At 37.2% G+C, this 22,021-nt stretch overlaps 3 protein-coding genes across 6 annotated transcripts in view; 1 reads left to right on the forward strand and 2 right to left on the reverse strand.

Annotated features, from left to right (window-relative positions):
- The window catches only part of mrn (general transcription factor IIH subunit 4 marionette), a 127,076-nt gene that overhangs the window by 53,181 nt on the left and 51,874 nt on the right, over window positions 1-22,021 (reverse strand). The gene's annotated exons all lie outside the window — the stretch shown is intronic.
- Window positions 1-22,021, forward strand: part of Cep135 (Centrosomal protein 135kDa) — a 163,994-nt gene that overhangs the window by 33,985 nt on the left and 107,988 nt on the right. The gene's annotated exons all lie outside the window — the stretch shown is intronic.
- The window catches only part of LOC137252249 (uncharacterized), an 82,671-nt gene that overhangs the window by 8,761 nt on the left and 51,889 nt on the right, over window positions 1-22,021 (reverse strand). Inside the window, exons 3-5 of one of the 2 annotated variants that reach the window (XM_067787693.1) lie at window positions 9,761-9,920; window positions 9,522-9,699; window positions 2,302-3,007 (exon numbers count right to left, since the gene is read on the reverse strand). In XM_067787693.1, coding sequence (XP_067643794.1) covers window positions 2,302-3,007; window positions 9,522-9,699; window positions 9,761-9,920 — 1,044 coding nt within the window. Of the gene's footprint in view, window positions 1-2,174; window positions 3,008-9,521; window positions 9,700-9,760; window positions 9,921-22,021 lie in introns of those variants that run through there. The other variant, XM_067787692.1, reaches the window with a different exon arrangement.

The raw sequence follows: 22,021 nt of genomic DNA on the forward strand, positions 1-22,021 counted from the left end.
GTGAAGACATGTCAACTTTATCATTTTACCGTTCTTCGTTAAAATATTAGTGCCCTTTTTTTCATTTTCTTCCAATGATTAGCATAACGGGAGCCCTAAAAACTACGCCGACAGCAGCACTGCATGCCATTCTACACATCCCGCCTGCAGACCTAATGGCCAAAAATATCGCATTAGCAACTGTAACAAGGCTTAAGGCCTCGGGACAGCTTGAGTGCAAGCCGTATGGCCATAGCAATTTAGCGTCATCTAATATCGGGCAAACGGAATATATTGTCCTGTGCATGTGCTTCGAAGGAGTTCTGGGGCCGCAATTGAGCCGCAGGGTTGGCGCCAGGGTGAAGAATTGACAGAGCATACAATACAGATGGATCCACGTTAACAAGTGTCGTGTCTGCTGTTTACTGTGTCAGTTCAGAAATAAGTAGATCCTACAGACGGGAGTGCCCCTAAATCCCCCCCAAAAAAATCCCCAAACACAGAATCCCCAGGTAAAACAAAAATCCCAAATTCATAATCCCCAAATTTAAAATCCCATAACCAAAATCCCCAACACAAAATGCACTTTTTTTGGGGCTAAATCCCCAAACCGTTTTTGAGGAAATATCAAATAACCTCGAACACAAAATGGCGTAGCACAGGGTTATTTTTTATAAGCGCGGCCGAAGGCCGCCTATGCAGAAAGGTGTTCTACGCAGAATTACTGTGCATGGCGCAGCCGGTGTTGGATCGGTTTTTTCCAGAATATTGATTTCCGGTGTTTCGACTTCCGGAATTATGAATGCAGAATTTCCAAAAAACCAGAATTTTGAACCCAACCCCAATAAAATGCAATGAACTTTGCATTTTTTTATTATGTAAATACTGTATTCATTGTATTTATAAGTTATTGATGTGTTAATTTGGACATAGAATAAACATAACTATCCTTTTTCTGTGTGAAAAACATTAAAATTAGGTTTAAAATCACGGCGATTTTAAACCTAATTTGAATTTTTTTCACACAGAAAATGGGGATTTCGTGTAGGGGATTTTGATTATGGGTTTTTGATTTTGGCGATTTTGATTTGGGGATTTAGATTTTGGAGATAAAGGGGGTAACCCCCTACAGACTGCTTGATTACTGCATCGTCTTTTAGGCAGAAATTATAGTCGTGAAGAAAGCAGCAGAAATTTCGGAGGAAGTGTGCTTAAGCAGTCGCGTCAGTATATATATTGATATTTAGGCGGTGATTAAGGCAATAATCTCACACAGTACTTCATCGAGAAGTGTCCTGGAATGCAAAGAAGCATTGGAAAAACTTCGATCAGGCCGGACCATAAATTTATACTGGGCTCCCGGTCATAAAGGGATAGAAGGTAACGAAAAGGCCGATGAGTTGACAAAAGGGGCACCACTCGCTAAATCGACAGTAGACGTCCTAAACCGTTTGGGAAAAATCAAAAGGAGACAGAAGTTGCAGATGATCCATCAAGCAGGAAAGGCCTGCACAGAAGCGCGGGGCTGCAAAAGTTCTAAAATAATGTGCAAATCCTACGACATCTCACTCAGACTCACCTAGCGACTCATATCTCTGAAGAGAGAAGACTTAAGGCTCACGATGGGCATACGAACTGTTGAACGAACGGTTGAGCACGTTCTGTGTTCGTTACCTGCGCTCTCGAGATCTTCTGTAACATAAGTCCTGGTACCTGATTGGGGTTCGTCGTTTGGCCGTAAAACAAATTCTGTAACACTATGGACACATTCGGTCTACGTGAGGTCTTTATTGACCGGCCCGTTCAACCTAACCTAACCTATTATAGTTCGGGATAATCCAGTATACCAAATATATCAATTTCTACTCAAATTAGCGTGTGAACAACCGGGCGGAAGGACGGAGGGACATGACTCAATAAAATTTTGTGTCGATGCTGATAATTTTGATTTAAGTAAGTCTATATCTATCTCGATTCTTATATACAATTACGTGCTACCGTTATTTAATCAACGTTATAATGCCATTGTGTACAAGTACTCGCTGAATATAAAAAGCAAATTGCAATGGGACACTGCCATTTCAGTGGTCAAAACTGTAAGTAGACGCATACGATTTGGACAGACTTTATAAGCGGGATCAAGTGCTGAGATAGTAGAAGTATTATAGATTTTTATATTCAACATAGATTGCGTACTTAAGTAGATACATACTGACATGCGAGTGCAAACACAAGTTAAATGCCTCTTTTTTAGTATTTTAAAATTGAAAATTAGGCAAGTTGACCGGAAATTTTGAATTCTCACGTTGCTTTTTCAAATACCTCGCTAATCCTACAGTTGGTGCATTGCAGCGCGTTATATAAGGTCGTGATACTTCAAACTTGCGTACTTTTCCTTCCTCTTCCACTTCGTTGGCAAGCGTATAACCCGGACGACAAACACATTTCGCTTTGGTTCCCAAGATTCGTTGTGCTTGTGCTTGCATAGGGCCGATTGTATTTGTTTTAAGTGGTTCTAGCCATTGTCCCGGTCCACATGGTCCTCTCGTATATAACTTGTAACATTTGCCATTAATTTCCACCATACCAGGTGTAGATTCACAAGTATTTTCTTCATCTGCAGCAACGCCACCACCTACATCCGAACATTGCTTATCAAGATTCCATATAACACCTGAACAACCGCATATACCATTGTAAGAGATTCCATCTACGGATGGGCGTGCGGTGAAATCAAAAACTACCACTTGATGCAGAGAACATGGGCCTTGAGAGCCAATACGATAGCATGTATTCTGATCAGGAAAATAAAGACGACTTTTACCGCAAACATTTCGTACACAATCGGTTGCGTTGATAAGGAATTCATTGGGACCACACGGGCCCCGCGTATATAAGCGATAGCAGAGGCCATCATTCCATGGCACATAACCATCTTTACATTGGCATTGGGCTCGTTGTACGTTCGCTGCGGTGAAGTTGTCGGGTAGGGTGAAAATGTGGCCAGGCGGACATGGCCCTGGAGTGTCTGAAATTATATATAAAGTAATTATTTTGCATAGCATGATACATAGTAACAACCAACAACATGTGATCCACTATTTAAAAATTAATACTAGGAACATTCCACGGTTGGTCCACGTACGAATCGTATGCATTCTTTCAGTTTTCGGCCTTAACTAAAGATAAACTATAACCTTTTCAGACAAGCTATATAGTGCATTAACCTCCTTAAAAACCGATCTATTATTATTTACTAGAAAATGTAAGGCTCCTAATTGGACTTAGCGTAAGCTTGGTAAACCTACAAGAAAAGGACAGTACAAAGTATCTATGAATTATGCGAGATAATAAGTTGCCGTAGAAACTCCATGTGGAACAGAAAGCGAAGAAAGCCTGCGCGGCATTGTATGCATGCAAGAGGATGCTAGGATGCATGTGAGGCCTTTCACCCAAACTCTCTCATTGGGTATTTCCGACCATTGTCAAACCCATTCTTTACTATGGGGCCTTGTTTGGTGGACAGCCACACAAAAAAGTATGTATACCAAAAGACTTGAGGGAGTATAGTGATTATCAATGATTAGCTTAATAGGAGCCGTAGAAACTACCCAGACGGCATTGCAACAAGTCTTAAGGCCTCGGGGCAGCTTGAGTGCAGGCTGTATGGCCATAGCACAAAAGCACCATCAAGCGGCAAACGGAATATATGGTCCCGTGCCTGTGCTTCCAAAGAGATCTTAGGCCATAATTGAGCTGATGGGTTGGCGCCAGGTTGCAGAAATGGCAGAACATACTATACACGAGTGTACCGACGGCTCTATATTATCTGAAGGGGTCGGGTCTGCTTTTTACTCTGCAGCGTCTTTCAGGCAGAAATTATAGCCGTGAAGCAAGCAGCAGAAATTCTGGAAGAATCTTGCTTAAGCTGCAGTCGCATCAATATATATGTTGATAGTCAGGTGGCGATTAGGAAATAACCTCACACAGTACTTCATCAAGAAGTGTCCTGGAATGCAAAAAAGCATCGGTAAATCTTCGCTCAGGCCGGAAGCACACGCTGAATCGACGGTAGACGTCCCAATCCTTTTGTGGAGAAATCAAAAGGAAACATTAGTTGCATATGACCATCAAGCAGGAAAGGTCTGAACAAAATTTCTAGGGTCATGTGCAAATCCTATGACACACTATTTCGCTGAAGATGGCACAACGCCGAAATCGGGTTGTGTCCAAACCAAATTTGACAAGGATGAAGGGAAATGATGGAAAATCGTTTCAATATACATCAATAATCCATCTTGTCAGAAAATCAACAAAACAAAATAAATAAGATGATTTTTCAATTTCCACGATCAGCAGACCACCTAGCGACAATTTTTTTTCCTCAGGTTGTATTGTCATGGAGTTCTGAAGTATGTTCCTAGTTTCAAGAATGTAGCTCTACGGGACGTTAATCAAATAGCGGTGGCAAGATTCTACATGTAAATGGACTTTCTAAATATCTCAAAATATCTCGATCCTTGTCCCATCTAGACAACTTTTGTCCTAAATATTACAACGTAATAAAGCCCAAAGCTATGTTCAAAAGTTTCAGTACACTGGGTTATCAGGAGGTTCCTTAAATTTCTAAGTTCGGAAGTTTTTTTTTTTTAGAATTTTCACGATCTGGAATGCGGTATGGGTATCAAATGAAAGGTGTTAATGAGTATTTTAAAACGGCGTGGGCCTTAGTTCTATAGGTGGACGCTTTTTTGAGATATCGCCATAAAGGTGGACCAGGGGTGACTCTATAATGTGTTTATACAATATGGGTATAAAATTAAAGGTATTAAAGATGGTTTTATAAGGGATTGATCCTTAGTTGTATATGTGAAGGCGTTTTCGAGATATCGACCAAAATGTGGACCAGGGTGACCCAGAACATCATCTGTCGGGTGCCGTTAATTTATTTATATATGTGATACAAACAGTATTCCTGCCATGATTCCAAAGGCTTTTGATTATTATTATGGCAGGTGTCACACCCATTTTACAAAGTTTTTTCTAGTTATATTTTGCTTAAAAAAAAACAATCCAATCACCATGTTTCATCCCGTTTTTCGTATTTGGTATATATTTTGCTTTTCTTCATTTTTCGAAATTTTCGATATCGAAAAAGTGGGCGTGGTCATAGTCGGATTTCGCCCATTTTTAATACCAATATAAAATGAGTGAAGATAAGCACGTGAGCTAAGTTTAGTAAAGCTATATCGATTTTTGCTCACGTTATCGTGTTAACGGCCGAGCGGAAGGACAGACGGTCGACTGTGTATAAAAACTGGGCGTGCCTTCAACCGATTTCGCCCTAGAATCTCGTCCTAGAATCTAAGCCCCTACCAAATTTCACAAGGATTGGTAAATTTTTGTTCGACTTATGGCATTAAAAGTATTCTTGACAAATTAAATGAAAAAGGGCGGAGCCACGCCCATTTGGAAATTTTCTTTTATTTTTGTATTTTGTTGCACCATATAATTACTGGAGTTGAATGTTGACATAATTTACTTATATACTGTAAAGATTTTCAATATTTTGTTAAAATTTGAGTTTAAAATTTTTTTTCTTAAGTGGGCGTGTTCGTCATCGGATTTTGCCAATTTTTATTAAGCACATATATAGTCATAGTAGTAACGTTCCTGCCAATTTCATTATGATACCTTCAACGACTGCCAAATTACAGCTTGCAAAACTTATAATTACCTTCTTTTAAAAGTGGGCGGTGCCACGCCCATTGTCCAAAATTTTACAGATTTTCTATTCTGCGGTATAAGGTCAACCCACCTACCAAGTTGCATCGCTTTATCCGTCTTTGGTAATGAATTATCGGACTTTTTCGGTTTTTCGAAATTTTCGATATCGAAAAAGTGGCCGTGGTTATAGTCCGATTTCGTTCATTTTAAATAGGGATCTGAGATGAGTGTCCAGGAACCTACATACCAAATTTCATCAAGATACCTCAAAATTTACTCAAGTTATCGTGTTAAGGGACAGACGAACGGACGGACGGACATGGCTAAATTAATTTCTTGTTTCGCCCAGATCATTTTGATATATAGAAGTCTATATCTATCTCGATTAGCTTATGCCGTTACGGATTACCGTTATGCGAACAAACATAAAATATACTCTGTGAGCTCTGCTCAGCTGAGTATAAATATAATTTAAACTAAAATAATAAAAAAAATAGTCACAGCTGCTGAGCGATCACTGTAAATTTCACTGACAGCTTGGAAGGAATAACCGTGTGACTGACTGTCACAGCATCTGCTTTCCGTGCCCGATAACGTTTATCGATAATAGCAATCACAGGCTGAAACATAGCTTTCGTCACAGGAACAATTCGCTGCTATGCCATGAATGGCAACAAGCCATAACAGTCAAAGTCATATTTCATAAGTTTTTTTTTGGGTGCGTTTCGAATGTTTAAATCGTTGTCAGAAATCAGGGTATTGCGATAAAATGGAGGTCTTAACGCGTCTAGCTGTTAAAATGAGTAAGAAATGACTCGAAACCTCTTATCTGAACGATCGGCTGTATAAACATATATTATATAGATCTTGATCCCAGCGGGTTAGGGGGTCAGAATATACCCGCGGTAGGTATGCCTGTCGTAAGAGGCGACTAAAATACCAGATTCAAGGGGCTGTGTAGCGCAACCCTTCAGGTTGCCAGCGCAATATATAGCTTCTCCAAACCCAATTATCAACCTCACCTATCCGCGGCGAATCCTGTTTCACTAACAGACGAGGCTCTGGCGACCCCAATCTCCTCATGGAACTTGGGGGTGGGGAGGGAGGGAATGGCCTGAAGGTTTAATGTGGCCACATAAATCGTTCCCGAGATGGTCGGGCTACCACCTTAATGGTGCTGTGGTACCGGAGCATACCGGATCTGTATCCGGCAAAGGACCATCACATCAATAACACTCCCCAAAGCCTTCGGGGAGCAACCTTATCGTTACAACAACAACAACAACATATAGATCTTGACAGCTTTTTCAGACAAAAATGTATGCCTTATTATATGCAAGCATCCTGTGAAATTTCAAGCTTCTAGCTAATAGAATGAGGAATCGAAAAATCGGTTGCATGCGAAATATATGCTCCGATCGGTTCTGTCATATGAATAATCGGATACCTAAATATACCCGATCAGCGAATTTTACCAAGAAATCTCAAAAATTTAGGAACTAGTTTGCGTTCAACTAGACAGACAAACGTACATGGCTAAATACACTCAGCTCGTCATCCTGATCATTTCGGTATACGTATTGGTGGATATATCTCCCTTAAGGACGTAAAACTTTCGGGATTCGGACCAAACTTATAAATATGGCGTGAAGTTCGATGTGTAAAAATACTACTGTACATAAAGCAAACTAATGTTGTTAAGTTAACAGAGTAAGCCAAAAGCTTGAAATTAAACCACATCAGACGTGAATTTTATCAAAAACAAAGAATTTCGGGCTGTTTGAGAAAATGGTTAGGTTAGGCTTAACTGGCGGTCAATAAAGACCCCATATAGACTAAATGTGTCCATAGTGCTACCAGAATTCGTTTGCTTGACCACGCGAGCGCAGGACACGAACACAAACGTTCTCAACCGTTTCTTCCTGTAGCTCGGGCTTTCTACATGTGTACTGACTACGCCTAATTTATAAACATGTGACGACAGAAGGCAGTGTTCAGTTGGTAACACTCCAATGATAAATCGATAATTTTTCGATAACATATCGACAAATCGGAACAACCTTTGAGAATAAATCCATGACTTTGCTATAACAAATCGGAAAGTTTTCGATAAAAAGACCGATAACTGGTCGATTTTAAATCTATAACTCATCGATAAGCTTTATTATCGATAAGAACCACCTAACGATAACAAATCGAAACTGGTGTTCACATCGTCGATAACACCGACCAAACCCGTAACACGTCGAGAAGAAATATATAACACTACCATAACCTCTCGACGGCTTTGGCTGTTATTAGGACTAGCACTGAACGAAAATTTATATCAATCCAAGCTCACCCTAAAGTACGCTATCGTCCTAGGAGGGGGGGGGGGGGGGGGGGGGGCTTAATCTAAAACTTGTTTTTGTGTGGTCCCCGACGAGGTCAAGTGTACATTATCCCCCTATTACCTACTCACTTTCACTTTAAACGGCACCAATATTTAACACCAGCGGAGTGGGGGCCGCCCCGTTCCTCTGCTTCGGTAGACGAGTTAGGATAAGAATACCTTCTTGGTCGAAGTATCATCTTTCATTCGCATAACATGCCCTAGTCAGCGTAGCCGCTATGTTTTAATTGGCTGGACTATGTTGATGTCTGAGTAAAGCTCATACAGCTCATTACTAAATATTCTTCGGTACTTTTCGTTTGCCGAGAGAGGGCTTTACTTTTCAATTGCCTACTTATGTAGTTTAAAAGTGGCAAGAGGGATTCTTCTCTGGATTTCAAGTCTGACATTGTTAAGGCTGGGGCCGAACAGTAATACCTTGGAACATATTTTTTGTAGTGAAAATAGACATTAAAACGTCGAACTGGTTGTACAAACACCCAAAAATAACCAGCTCACCGATTACTTTCAATTACTCGTTCACGTATATCATCATGCCGAATTCGAATCAAGCAGTACGATCACGTTTGCTATAATGCCAAAACCATTTTTTTACATGACGAGTCATACGATCACGAATGTTACGTTTTAGCCCCTGGTTCCGAAATAAACGAAGTCTTTTACTGTTCCGAAAATACGGCGTGGTTGCCTAGACTCAAGTGAGCTCGCATAGAAGTGTTCTCTCCATAGTCTAAGTACTCTCTGGACATCGGGTACAAGGTCGCCGTTTTCGTTCTTACAAAAGCTTGCCCCCGACATAAAACCTTTTGGGCGTTATCCCTTGTAGCTAGCAGCTCAAGCTTCTCACACTCTTGCCTTATGTGCAGTAAAAATGGAAAAATGGAGCATCCCTGAGCGATACTATCATCACTAAGCCAATACTAAGCAGCCATTCGTATGTGAACAAATCACTTATCATTTACACACATGCATACAAGGCAGCGGAGAGCTAATCATAACGCATATCATCATCAGCCAACGTAGTACTCACATATACACACGCATATAGCTACAAACTACAAATATACATGTATATGGTTGGTAACCAAGCATGAAGTTCACGAAATTACTTGACCTTAGGAGAAATGGGTGAACGAAGAAACCGAGAGTATAAAAGCAGCGCAAGCTGAGGCATGACTAAGCAGTTTGATTTAAACACGCAATTCGTTGTGAAGTAAGAGTTATTGTGAAGTACTCTCAAAGTAGTCTAATAAAGACCATTTTGCATTATTGAATATTGGAGTTATTTATTCAACAGTTTAGCGATTCGAACCTTAGCAGAAGGTTTGGAATAAGCGGAATTTCCCTAAATTCGTTACAATATGTAGGTAAAATATCGTCCTTATTACATGTAATTAAATTATAAAAGAAGATCGTTTCGTACTTAATTCATAGCACATTTCATGTTCATCGCTGTACTGTGGCAAGTGTCGATGGCAATCGCAGCGACCACCTGGTAGAAAAAGATCACCCTGTGATAAGCAAGGACCCTTGGAATAGAGTTCATGACAAGTTTCTTCTTCATCATAAAAGTAATCACGTAATGGACCCTCTGCTTCGCACTGAAAATTATTAAAAAAAAATTATATTTATGTACAGGAATTTTTCTATGGACTTACGTACCTTGCATTCTCCAAGGCCGTCATCGTTTACTACTAACAGTTTACCCTTCACACATGGTCCTTTAGTGTACTGTGTAAAGCATTTGCCATCTTTTGGCCAATAAATCAAGCCCATTGGACATTGTTTTGTCATTTTACAGATTCCCCAACGATTGCTAGGCCTAATGTTGATAATAATTTTGGTACTAAGAATTTTCTATGTATGAACATTAAGCTGGGTTGATTTGCATGGACAATAGTTAACCCATATCGCGCCATCGATTTTTCGATAGGTTTTGGGCTCAGGAAAAAAAAGTTCCACTAAGCATACCCAAAAAAATAATTTTCGAGCCTGCAAAATTTGAGTTTTTTGACTTTTTCTTTGATTTTTAAGGTTTTTTTCGTGACCTACTTAAAAAATTTTCATTTGATTTTAAAATTTTCATGTATACCCTGTCCGACTCAAAATTGTCCGTTAAAAACTTTGGCGATAACAGTTTTTTGAAAAAAAAAAATATATATATTTTTTGGGTTTTGTGGAGTGTTTTGATGAAAAAATTTATTTTTTCGCCATTTTTTTACGGGTTTCTTCAGAAACGTGCAAAAGTGTTGCCGATGAAAACGAATTTGTCTCATAGTTCCTATCCCACTTAACATTATGCGATAACAAGTAAGGAAGGCTAATTTCGGGTGTAACCGAACATTACATACTCAGTTGAGAGCTGTGGAGACAAAGTAAGGGAAAATCACCATGTTGTAAAAAGAACCTAGGGTAACCCTGGAATGTGTTTGTATGACATGTGTATCAAATGGAAGGGGGCCATAGTTCTATAGATGGACGCCATTTAGGGATATCGCCATAAAGGTGGACCAGGCTTGACTCTAGAATTTGTTTGTTCGATATGGGTATCAAATGAAATGTGTTAATGATAATTTTAAAAGGGAGTGGGCCTAAGTTCTATAGATGGACGCCTTTTCGAGATATCGCCATAAAGATGGACCAGGGGTGACTCTAGAATTTGTTTGTAAGATATGAGTATCAAATGAAAGGTGTTAATGAGTATTTTAAGAGGGCGTGGGCCTTAGTTCTATATGTGGACGCCTTTTCGAGATATCGACATAAAGGTGGACCAGGGGTGACTCTAGAATTTGTTTGTACTATATGGGTATCAAATGAAAGGTGTTAATGAGTATTTTAAAAGGGAGTGGGCCTTAGTTCTATAGGTGGACGCCTTTTCGGAATATCGTTATAAAAGTGGACCAGGGTTGACTCTAGAATGCTTTTGTACAATATGGGTATCAAACGAAAGGTGTTAATAAGTGTTTTAAAAGGGAGTGGGCCTTAGTTCTATGGGTGGACGCCTTTTCGGGATATCGCCATAAACGTGGACCAGGGGTGACTCTAGAATGCGTTTGTACAATATGGGTATCAAATGAAAGGTGTTAATGAGTATTTTAAAAGGGCGTGGGCCTTAGTTCTATAGGTGGACGCCTTTTCGAGATATCGCCATAAAGGTGAACCAGGGGTGACTCTAGAACTTGTTTGTACGATATGGGTACCAAATGAAAGGTGTTAATGAGTATTTTAAAAGGGCGTGGGACTTAGTTCTATAGGTGGACGCCTTTTCAAGATATCGCCATAAAGGTGGACCAGGGGTGACTCTAGAATTTGTTTGTACGATATGGGTATCAAATGAAAGGTGTTAATGAGTATTTTAAAAGGGCGTGGGCCTTAGTTCTATAGGTGGACGCCTTTTCAAGATATCGCCATAAAGGTGGACCAGGGGTGACTCTAGAATTTTTTGTACGATATGGGTATCAAATGAAAGGTGTTAATGAGTATTTTAAAAAGGAGTGGGCCTTAGTTCTATATGTGGACGCCTTTTCGAGATATCGCCATAAACGTGGACCAGGGGTGACTCTAGAATGCGTTTGTACAATATGGGTATCAAATTAAAGGCATTAATGAGGGTTTTAAAAGGGAGTGGCGCTTAGTTGTATATGTGAAGGCGTTTTCGAGATATCGACCAAAATGTGAACCAGGGTGATCCAGAACCCCATCTGTCGGGTACCGCTAATTTATTTATATATGTAATACCACGAACAGTATTCCTTCCAAGATTCCAAGGGCTTTTTATTTCGCCCTGCAAAACTTTTTCATTTTCTTCTACTTAATATGGTAGGTGTCACACCCATTTTACAAAGTTTTTTTCTAAAGTTATATTTTGCGTCAATAGACCAATACAATTACCATGTTTCATCCCTTTTTCGTATTTGGTATATAATTATGGCATTTTTTCATTTTTCGTAATTTTCGATATCGAAAAAGTGGGCGTGGTCATAGTCGGATTTCGGCCATTTTTTACACCAATACAAAGTGAGTTCAGATAAGTACGTGAACTGAGTTTAGTAAAGATATATCGATTTTTGCTCAAGTTATCGTGTTAACGGCCGAGCGGAAGGACAGACGGTCGACTGTGTATAAAAACTGGGCGCGGCTTCAACCGATTTCGCCCTTTTTCACAGAAAACAGTTATCGTCCTAGAATCTAAGCCTCTACCAAATTTCACAGGGATTGGTAAATTTTTTTTCGACTTATGGCATTAAAAGTATCCTAGACAAATTAAATGAAAAAGGGCGGAGCCACGCCCATTTTGAAATTTTCTTTTATTTTTGTAATTTGTTGCAACATATCATTACTGGAGTTGAATGTTGACATAATTTACTTATATGCTGTAAAGATATTAACTTTTCTTTTAAAATTTGAATTAAAAAAATTTTTTTTTAAAAAGTGGGCGTGGTCGTTCTCCGACTTTGCTAATTTTTATTAAGCAGACATATAGTAATAAGAGTAACGTTCCTGCCAAATTTCATCATGATATCTTCAACGACTGCCAAATGACAGCTTGCAAAACTTCTAAATTACCTTCTTTTAAAAGTGGGCGGTGCCACGTCCATTGTCCAAAATTTTACTAGTTTTCTATTCTGCGTCATAAGTTCAACTCACCTACCAAGTTTCATCGCTTAATCCGTATTTGGTAATGAATTATCGCACTTTTTCGATTTTTCGAAATTTTCGATATCGAAAAAGTGGGCGTGGTTATTGTCCGATATCGTTCATTTTAAATAGCGATCTGAGATGAGTGCCCAGGAACCTACATACCAAATTTCATCAAGATACCTCAAAATTTACTCAAGTTATCGTGTTAACGGACAGACGGATGTACGGACGGACGGACGGACGGGCATGGCTCAATCGATTTTTTTTTCGATACTGATGATTTTGATATATGGAAGTCTATATCTATCTCGATTCCTTTATACCTGTACAACCAACCGTTATCCAATCAAAGTTAATATACTCTGTGAGCTCTGCTCAACTGAGTAAAAACGTTGGCTTTAACAGTTAAAAAAAAAAATTTTTTTGGTTTTTGGGACTTGTTTTGGTAGAAATCGATTTCTTTCATTTTCAAGACTCCAAATCATTTTTTATGTATATGTTTCCGTTAGACCCACCAATAAGTATACCAAAATGATCAGGGGACGAGCTAAGTTGATGTAGCCATGTCCGTCTGTCCGTCCGTTTGTTTGAACGCAAACTAGTCCCTCAATTTTTGAGATATCTTGAAGAAATTTGGTAAGCAGGCATATTTTGATGGGGGATTTGACATTTGTCGGAATCGACCGGATCGGACCACTATAGCATATACCTCCCATACAATCGATTGTTCAATAAGAGAGTTTTCGCCATTTCTGCCCCATTTCTGCCTCATTTTAACAGCTAGCAACATCAAATTTTACCACAAGCTTACGTATTGCGCATAGATGGTTGTCTGAAAAAATCATCAGGACAGACAGACAGACGGGCATGGCTAAATCAACTTAGCTCGTCCCCTGATCATTTTGGTAAACTTATTGGTGGGTATAACGGAAACACATACATAAAAAATTATTTGGAGCCTTGAAAATGAAAAAAATCGATTTCGACCAATACAAGTCCTAAAAAACAAAAAAAAAATTTTTTTTAAAACTGTTAATGCCAACGTTTTTATCGCATAATTTTAAGTGGGATAGGAACTATGAGACAAATTCGTTTTCATCGGCAACACTTTTGCATGTTTTTGAAGAAACGGTTAAAAAAAATGGCGAAAAAATAAATTTTTTCACCAAAACACTCCTCAAAACCCAAAAACCTGTTATCGCCAAAGTTTCTAGCGGACAATTTTGAGTCGGACAGGGTATGAACAGGACATGAAAATTTTAAAATCAAATGAAAATTTTTTAAGTAGGTCATGAAAAAAACTTTAAAAATCAAAGAAAAAAAAAGTCAAAAAACTCAAATTTTGCAGGCTCGAAAATTATTTTTTTGGTTATGCTTATTGGAACTTTTTTTCCTGAGCCCAAAACCTATCGAAAAATCGATGGCGCGATATAGGTTAATAAATCGACCCAGCTTAATGTACATATACATATATGTATGTAAATTAAAGTGTATTGCGGTGTATGAGGTAAAAAAATTTGAAAATGTGCGAGGAGTTCATAATATGTACATCAAAAATATTGTGACGAATATTAGCATCACTAAGCTGATACTAAATAAATAAAGGCACAACAACAATAAAGCAAGCTGCCACTCTTGTGTACGTAAAACAAATCAATCATTATTTACACACATACATACAAGGCAACAAAGAGATACCCACAAACACATCTAATCATCACGCATACACCCGCATATGGCTATAAGATAGACAAGCAGGAGATACAGCAGTTCTACAAGGCGAAACGTCTAGACTTTAGTAGAAATATGCGAATGAAGCAACGGAGAGTATGAAAGCAGCGCAAGCTGAGTAATCAGAATCGGTTTGATTTAAACACGCTATCAGTTGCGAAGTGAAGTATAATTGTGAAGTATAATTGTAGTACTCCCAAAGCAGTCTAATAAAGATTTTGCAATACAGAATATTGGAGTGATTTATTCAACAGTTTAGCGATTCGAACGTTAGCAGAAGGTTTCAAATAAGCGGAATTTCCCTAAATTCTTTACAATATATTTCAAAATAAATCAAAAATATATTTTGACCATCCTTTGAATGCAGCGCAATTAAGCTTTTACTTATGTTTTTATACTCAGTTGGGCAGAGCTCACAGAGTATATTAACTTTGATTGGATAACAGTTGATTATACAGGTATAAAGGAATCGAGATAGATATAGACTTCCATATATCAAAATTATCCATAATTTGATTGAGCCATGTCCGTCCGTTAACACGATAACTTGAGTAAATTTTGAGGTATCTTGATGAAATTTGGTATGTAGGTTCCTGGCCACTCATCTCACATCGCTGTTTAAAATGAACAATATCTGACTATAACCACGCCCACTTTTTCGATGTCGACAATTTCGAAAAATCGAAAAAGTGCGATAATTCATTACCAAAGGCGGATAAAGCAATGAAACTTGGTAGGTGAGTTGAACTTATGACGCAGAATAGAAAATTAGTAAAATTTTGGACAATGGACGTGGCACCGCCCACTTTTAAAAGAAGGTAATTTAAAAGTTTTGCAAGCTGTAATTTGGCAGTCGTTGAAGATATCATAATGAAATTTGGCAGGAACGTTACTACTATTACTATATGTATGCTTAATAAGAATTAGCAAAATCGGAGAACGACCACGCCCACTTTTAAAAAATGTTCTTTTAAGTCAAATTTTAACAAAAAATTTAATATCTTTACTGTATATAAGTAAATTATGTCAACATTCAACTCCAGAAATGATACGGTGCAACAAAATACAAAAATAAAAGAAAATTTCAAAATGGGCGTGGCTCCGCCCTTTTTCATTTAATTTGTCTAGCATATTTTTATGCCATAAGTCGAACAAAGATTTACCAATCCTTGTGAAATTTGGTAGCGGCTTAGATTCTAGGACGATATGGTTTTCTGTGAAAAAGGGCGAAATCGGTTAAAGCCAGGCCCAGTTTTTATACACAGTCGACCGTCTGTCCTTCCACTCGGCCGTTAACACGATAACTTGAGCAAAAAACGATATATCTTTACTAAACTCAGTTCACGTACTTATCTGAACTCACTTTGTATTGGTATAAAAAATGGCCGAAATCCGACTATGACCATGCCCACTTTTTGGATATCGAAAATTATGAAAAATGAAAAAAAAAAAAATGCCATTATTCTATACCAAATACGAAAAAAGGGATGAAACATGGTAATTGGATTGGTTTATTGATGTAAAATATAACTTCAGAAAAAAACTTTGTAAAATAGGTTTAACACCTACCATATTAAGTAGAGGAAAATGAAAAACTTCTGCAGGGCGAAATCAAAAGCCCTTGGAATATTGGCAGGAATACTATTCGTGGTATTACATATATAAATAAATTAGCGGTGTCTGACAGATGACCCAGAACACATTGGTCCACATTTTGGTCGATATCTCGAAAACGCCTTCACATATACAACTACAACCACTCCCTTTTAAAACCCTTTATTCCTTTAATTTAATACCCATATCGTACAAACACATTCTAGAGTCACCTATAGTCCACCTATAGAATTAAGGACCATTCCATTTTAAAATACTCATTATCACCTTTCATTTGATGCCCATATTGTACAAACGCATTCTAGAGTCAACCCTTCCACCTTTATAACGATATCTCGAAAAGGGGCCCACCTATAGAACTAAGGCCCACCCCTTTTAAAATACTCATTAACACCTTTCATTTGATACCCATATCGTACAAACAAATTCTAGAGTCACCCCTGGTCCACCTTTATGGCGATATTTCGAAAAGGCGTCCACCCATAGAACTAAGGCCCACTCCCTTTTAAAATACTCATTACCACCTTTCGTTTGATACCCATATTGTACAAACGCATTCTAGAGTCACCCCTGGTCCACCTTTATGGAGATATCTCGAAAAGGCGTCCACCTATAGAACTAAGGCCCACGCCCTTTTAAAATACTCATTAACACCTTTTATTTGATACCCATATCGTACAGCAAATTCTACAGTCACCCCTGGTCCACCTTTATGGCGATATCTCGAAAAGGCGTCCAAGAACTAAGGCCCACTCCCTTTTAAAATACTCATTAACACCTTTTATTTGATACCCATATCGTACAAAAAAATTCTAGAGTCACCCCTGGTCCACCTTTATGGCGATATCTCGAAAAGGCGTCTAACTATAGAACTAAGGCCCACTCCTTTTTATACCTTTAGTGAACATGAAATGGTATATTAACTTTGGTCCGATGTTTGTAACGTTGAGAAATATAGAAGATAGACTCACCATTAAGTATATCGAATTGATCAGGGCGACGAACTGAGTTGATATAGCCATGTCCGTCTGTCTGTTTGAACGCAAACTAGTCCCTCATATTTTGAGATATCTCAATGAAATTTGGCACAAGGATGTATTTTTTGATTATATTAGACATTTGTCGTATCCGGTAGGATCGGACCACTATAACATATATCGCCCATACAACCAATCGTTCGGATAAGACGATTTTGGTCATTCCTGCCGCAATTTAGAAAGTATAAACGTGAAACTCGGTGATATATATTCTAATATATCATAGAAGATATCCCGAAAAAATCACTTTGATCGGAGCTATATATAGCATATATCCCATACAACCGATCGTTCAGATAGAAAGATTTTTGTCAATTTCTCCCTTAATTTCCAATATAAAAACGTTAAACTTGGTGATATTTATTCTAATATACCATAGAAGATTTCATGAAAAAATAATTTAGATCGGAGCTATATATAATATATATCCCATACAACCGATCGTTCCGATAGAAAGATTTTTAGTCATTTCTCCCTTAATTTCCAATATAAAAACGTTAAATTTGGTGATATTTATTCTAATATATCATAGAAGATTTCCTGAAAAAATCACTTTGATCGGAGCTATATGTATGTATATAGTAAATACCTATCCCATACAACCGATAGTTCAGATAGAACGATATTTGGCCATTTTTCCCTTAGTTTCCAATAAAAACGTTAAATTTGGTGATATATATTCTAATATATCATAGAAGATTTCCTGTAAAAATCATTTCGATCGGAGCTATATATAATATGTATCCCATACAACCGATCGTTCAGATGAGGGGGTTCTTTGCCATTTTTTTTTTTTCATATTTATCTTAAAAATCGTTTAGGTATGTACATCTGTTCACTATATATTTCTTATCTTATACATCCGATTATTTGGAGATTACGAACGGGATAAGATTATTGTTCAGCCCCATTTATGAAAGGTATTTGTTAACACCTTTCATTTGATACCCATATCGTACAAACAAATTCTAGAGTCAGCCCTGGTCCACCTTTATGGCGATATCCCTAAATGGCGTCCACCTATAGAACTTTGGCCCACTCCCTCTTTAAATACTCTTTAATACCTTCCATTTGATACACATGTCATACAAACACATTCCAGGGTTACCCTATGTTCATTTTCCTACATGGTGATTTTCCCTTATTTTGTCTCCATAGCTCTCAACTGAGTATGTAATGTTCGTATAACCGCACAGCGTTACCCGCCTTGACGCAACAAAACGCACGCAACAAAACGCACGCAACAAAACGCACGCAACAAAACGCACGTAACAAAATGCATTCCTGCGTGCAAGTGGCATCGCCGTCAGCTGTTGCTGAAAAGCAATGCCAATTGCACTCAGCAGGGGTAATAAGATTCAGCGATGAAAAATGATGGCCGCTGAGCGTGGGGGATAAACGAACCGAATTGAATTCGTTTTGACATGTTGGAGTGCTCGGTCGTAAAACCTAACTAGTGAAGGAAATTAAAGTAAAGATTTTAAAGTGTAGAGTCTTAAACTAAATTTACTAAAATAAGAACAAAACAAACATTTATCATAACCAAAAGTGTGATGTGAAACACAAACAATGAACGTTTATTAAATTAATACTTAAACAAGAACAAATGAAATTTATTTTAATAAAGACGAACTAAATCTAACCAAACATAAAAGAAACTAAATTTATTGTGTGTGTGGGTGCGGGTGTGCACATTGAGCTGCATGCCCAGCAGCGTGAGTATTTCCCTTTTCTAAGGAAAAATGGTTGGCATCAAAACCCAGCCATATCATGGCGACCGTGACAGGACCTCAAAATGGCGGCCATAGTGGCGAAGAGGCAGGCCTCTTAAAAACGCAAAAACTTCAAATAAAAATTTAAAATCAAAAAAAATTTTTTTAACTGAAAATGAATTAAACCTACAAAAATTACAAAGAGAATCAAAATGAATTATTAATAAATTACAAGAAAATACACAGATACAAGAAAAAGTTACAAATAAAAATCCAAAAAAAATCTACAAAAAAAATCATAAAACCAAATAAAAATCCAAAAAAAAAAATACAAAACTTATAAAAACCCTACAAAAAAAATATAAACATGCAAAAATTTTACAAAAAAAAAAATTTTAAAATTCCAAAATCTACAAAAAAAAAAAAAAAAAAATTTTACAAAAATTTGAAAAAACCCTACAATATGTGGAAAATTCCAAAAAAAATAAAAAACGGTTAAACATTCCAAAAAATTATAAAATTGAAAAACAAACACTTACAAAAAATCTACAAAATCTAAAAATTCAAAAAAAATTTCGAAACTAAAACACTAACTTTAAATGACTGTACCAAAAATTTTTACTATAAAAACGGCATTAGCCACGCAACATATAACGGCCCTAGCCACGCTACCAACATAGCGGCAAACCACCGTAAGCAAAAAAAAAAAGGTAGCAACAAACACCTTGCAGTACATGGCAGAGCACAAACGCAGCAGCTACAGCGAAACAGCAACCGAAGCAGCAGTCCATTAGCAGCAGCAACATAACGGCAAGCGAGCAAACGGTATCGAAACAGCAGCAGTTGGTATGAAATATTTTTTTAAATTAAACTTACATTTTTGTCAATTTCTTATGAACATTCTTACATTTTCTATCAAAAAAAATTATTTCATATTAACCTTTTTCTACTACAAAGTAATACATTTTAAATTAAACTTCTAATTTCAAAATTACCATTATAATCATACTTATTCAATTACATTAAACAAGCAAAAAGAAAAAAAAAAAAACTTTTAATTTCCCGACGTATACATACACATATAGATGTGTGCAAAATGTGTGAAGGTAGGCACTGTGGGACAGGGTCGGACAAAAACAGAAAATTTTTTTTTTTTTCCATAATTGCATTGCTTCAACGTTTTGATTCTTAAAACAATTGCCAAAACACAATAAACGCTTTTTTTTTCTAATTTTAGTCCCACTCTGCCCTACAGTGGGCTCCATCAAAGAGAAAAAATAACATGAAAAATATTTTTTTTGCGTAAACGGTGGTCCCGTAAACAACCAATGTAAATTTTTTTTAATCCCGGTGCGTCCGAGGATATTCGTAATACAAATTTTGAAAGATGCGGTGCGCCCGTATCTATAAAAATAAAACCATACAATTTTAATAAAAACGGTGCGTCCGTTATTACACAAACACATTGAGATCTTTTTAATAAAGCGGTGCGTCCGTTATCAACAGCCAAGTCCTTTTATCAAATTAAAATATTTTCCTTTAAAAGCAATTAAATTAAATTACTTCAATATACATTCAATTTATCATTAAATATTCAGTCTCTAATTAAATTACCGAATAATTCTTTCAATATTACATCAACATTCAATTCAATTTCAACTTCTGTTAAATTTTCGTAAGCAATTTCTACAAATTCGACTTTAATCAATTTAAATATTTCTTCCTTTGCTTCCTACTACATATGTTCCTTAGAAATCAAAAAGTGGTTCCTAGAATTTCAGAACAAAACTCAGATTCCGAAAATTCCGAAAATTCCAAAAATTCAGATTCCAATTCCAAAAATTTTAATTCCGAAAGTTCCGATTCCGAAAATCTCAATTTTAAAAGCCCAGTTTCCGAAGGCTCAACCACATATTCGCCCAATACAATCAAAAACCTTGTTGTTAGACTCTCTTTGTCCGGAGAATTTCACGGATTTGAGGAATTGCCGAAACTAATATTTCAAATCCTCCTAATTCCGATACAAATATGGCGACTCCTGAAGAAAAAAGAACGTTTATCGGCATATGTGCTGGTATTATGCGTGAAAATTATAGCGGTGAGCCCCTAGGTCTCGAATCTTTCATTACTAAAATTGAGTTAATCGAACAATTTGTCGACGAAAATTTAACTAGCATTTGTATTTCATATATTAAATCCAAACTCGATGGTAAAGCTCGAGAAGCGATACCAACTCAAGTACTTTCAGTTAACGATATAAAAATAGCACTACGTAACCGTATAAAACCCGACAACTCCAAAGTTGTGGCCGGAAAATTCGCAGCTTTGCAAGTTAATAATAATAATTACACCGATTTTGCAAAACGCGTTGAGGAATTGTCTGATGCTTTAGAGCGTTCGCTCATTATCGAAGGGATTACTCAGACCAAAGCCCGTGAAATGGCCATCGAGCAAACAGTTAACGTTTGCCGATTGAACGCAAAAACCAGTTTAGTAAAATCAATCCTTGCTTCAACCAATTTTTCTGATTCCAAGGACGTAGTAGCCAAACTGATTGTAGAGCAATCAAATGAAGTAAAAGAACGTCAAGTTTTAGCATTTAGGGCGCGGAACAATAACAATTTTAGAAATTTTCAAAATAATAACCGAGGTCGAAATTTTCAAAATCAAAATCGTAACTTTAACAACTATAGACAAAATAGACCATCCTTTAGTAACAGTAACTATGGCAACAACTTCAATCGCGGCAATCAAAGGCAAAATTTCCGTTCCAGCGGCGGAAATAGGAATCAGCCTAATAATAATAATAATAATAGCAACAATAGTCGTACTAGCAATAACAACGGTTCTAACACTTCCAATAATAGAGCTAGAAATGCAAACGTTCGGGCTTTAAACAGGGAAGCCCCTCAGGAGCGAACACTGAGGGAGGACGAGACAAATTACTAACTGATTCAGCTCACAATTTTTCTTCAAAAAACATTTATTGTCTTAACTTAAATTATTCCGATTTTATACAAATAAATATTACTGGCTCTAACAAATTTTGTACATTTCTAGTCGATACACAAGCCGACATTTCGTTAATTAAAATTTCCTCTCTTAATAAAAATTTGTCAATTAATAACAATGATACAATTAATATTACTGGAGTAACTACAGATACAGTTTCTACATTAGGTACTTTT

This window comes from Eurosta solidaginis, chromosome 5 (assembly GCF_040869045.1).
Source record: "Eurosta solidaginis isolate ZX-2024a chromosome 5, ASM4086904v1, whole genome shotgun sequence".
In the NCBI taxonomy this organism is placed as follows: domain Eukaryota; kingdom Metazoa; phylum Arthropoda; class Insecta; order Diptera; family Tephritidae; genus Eurosta; species Eurosta solidaginis.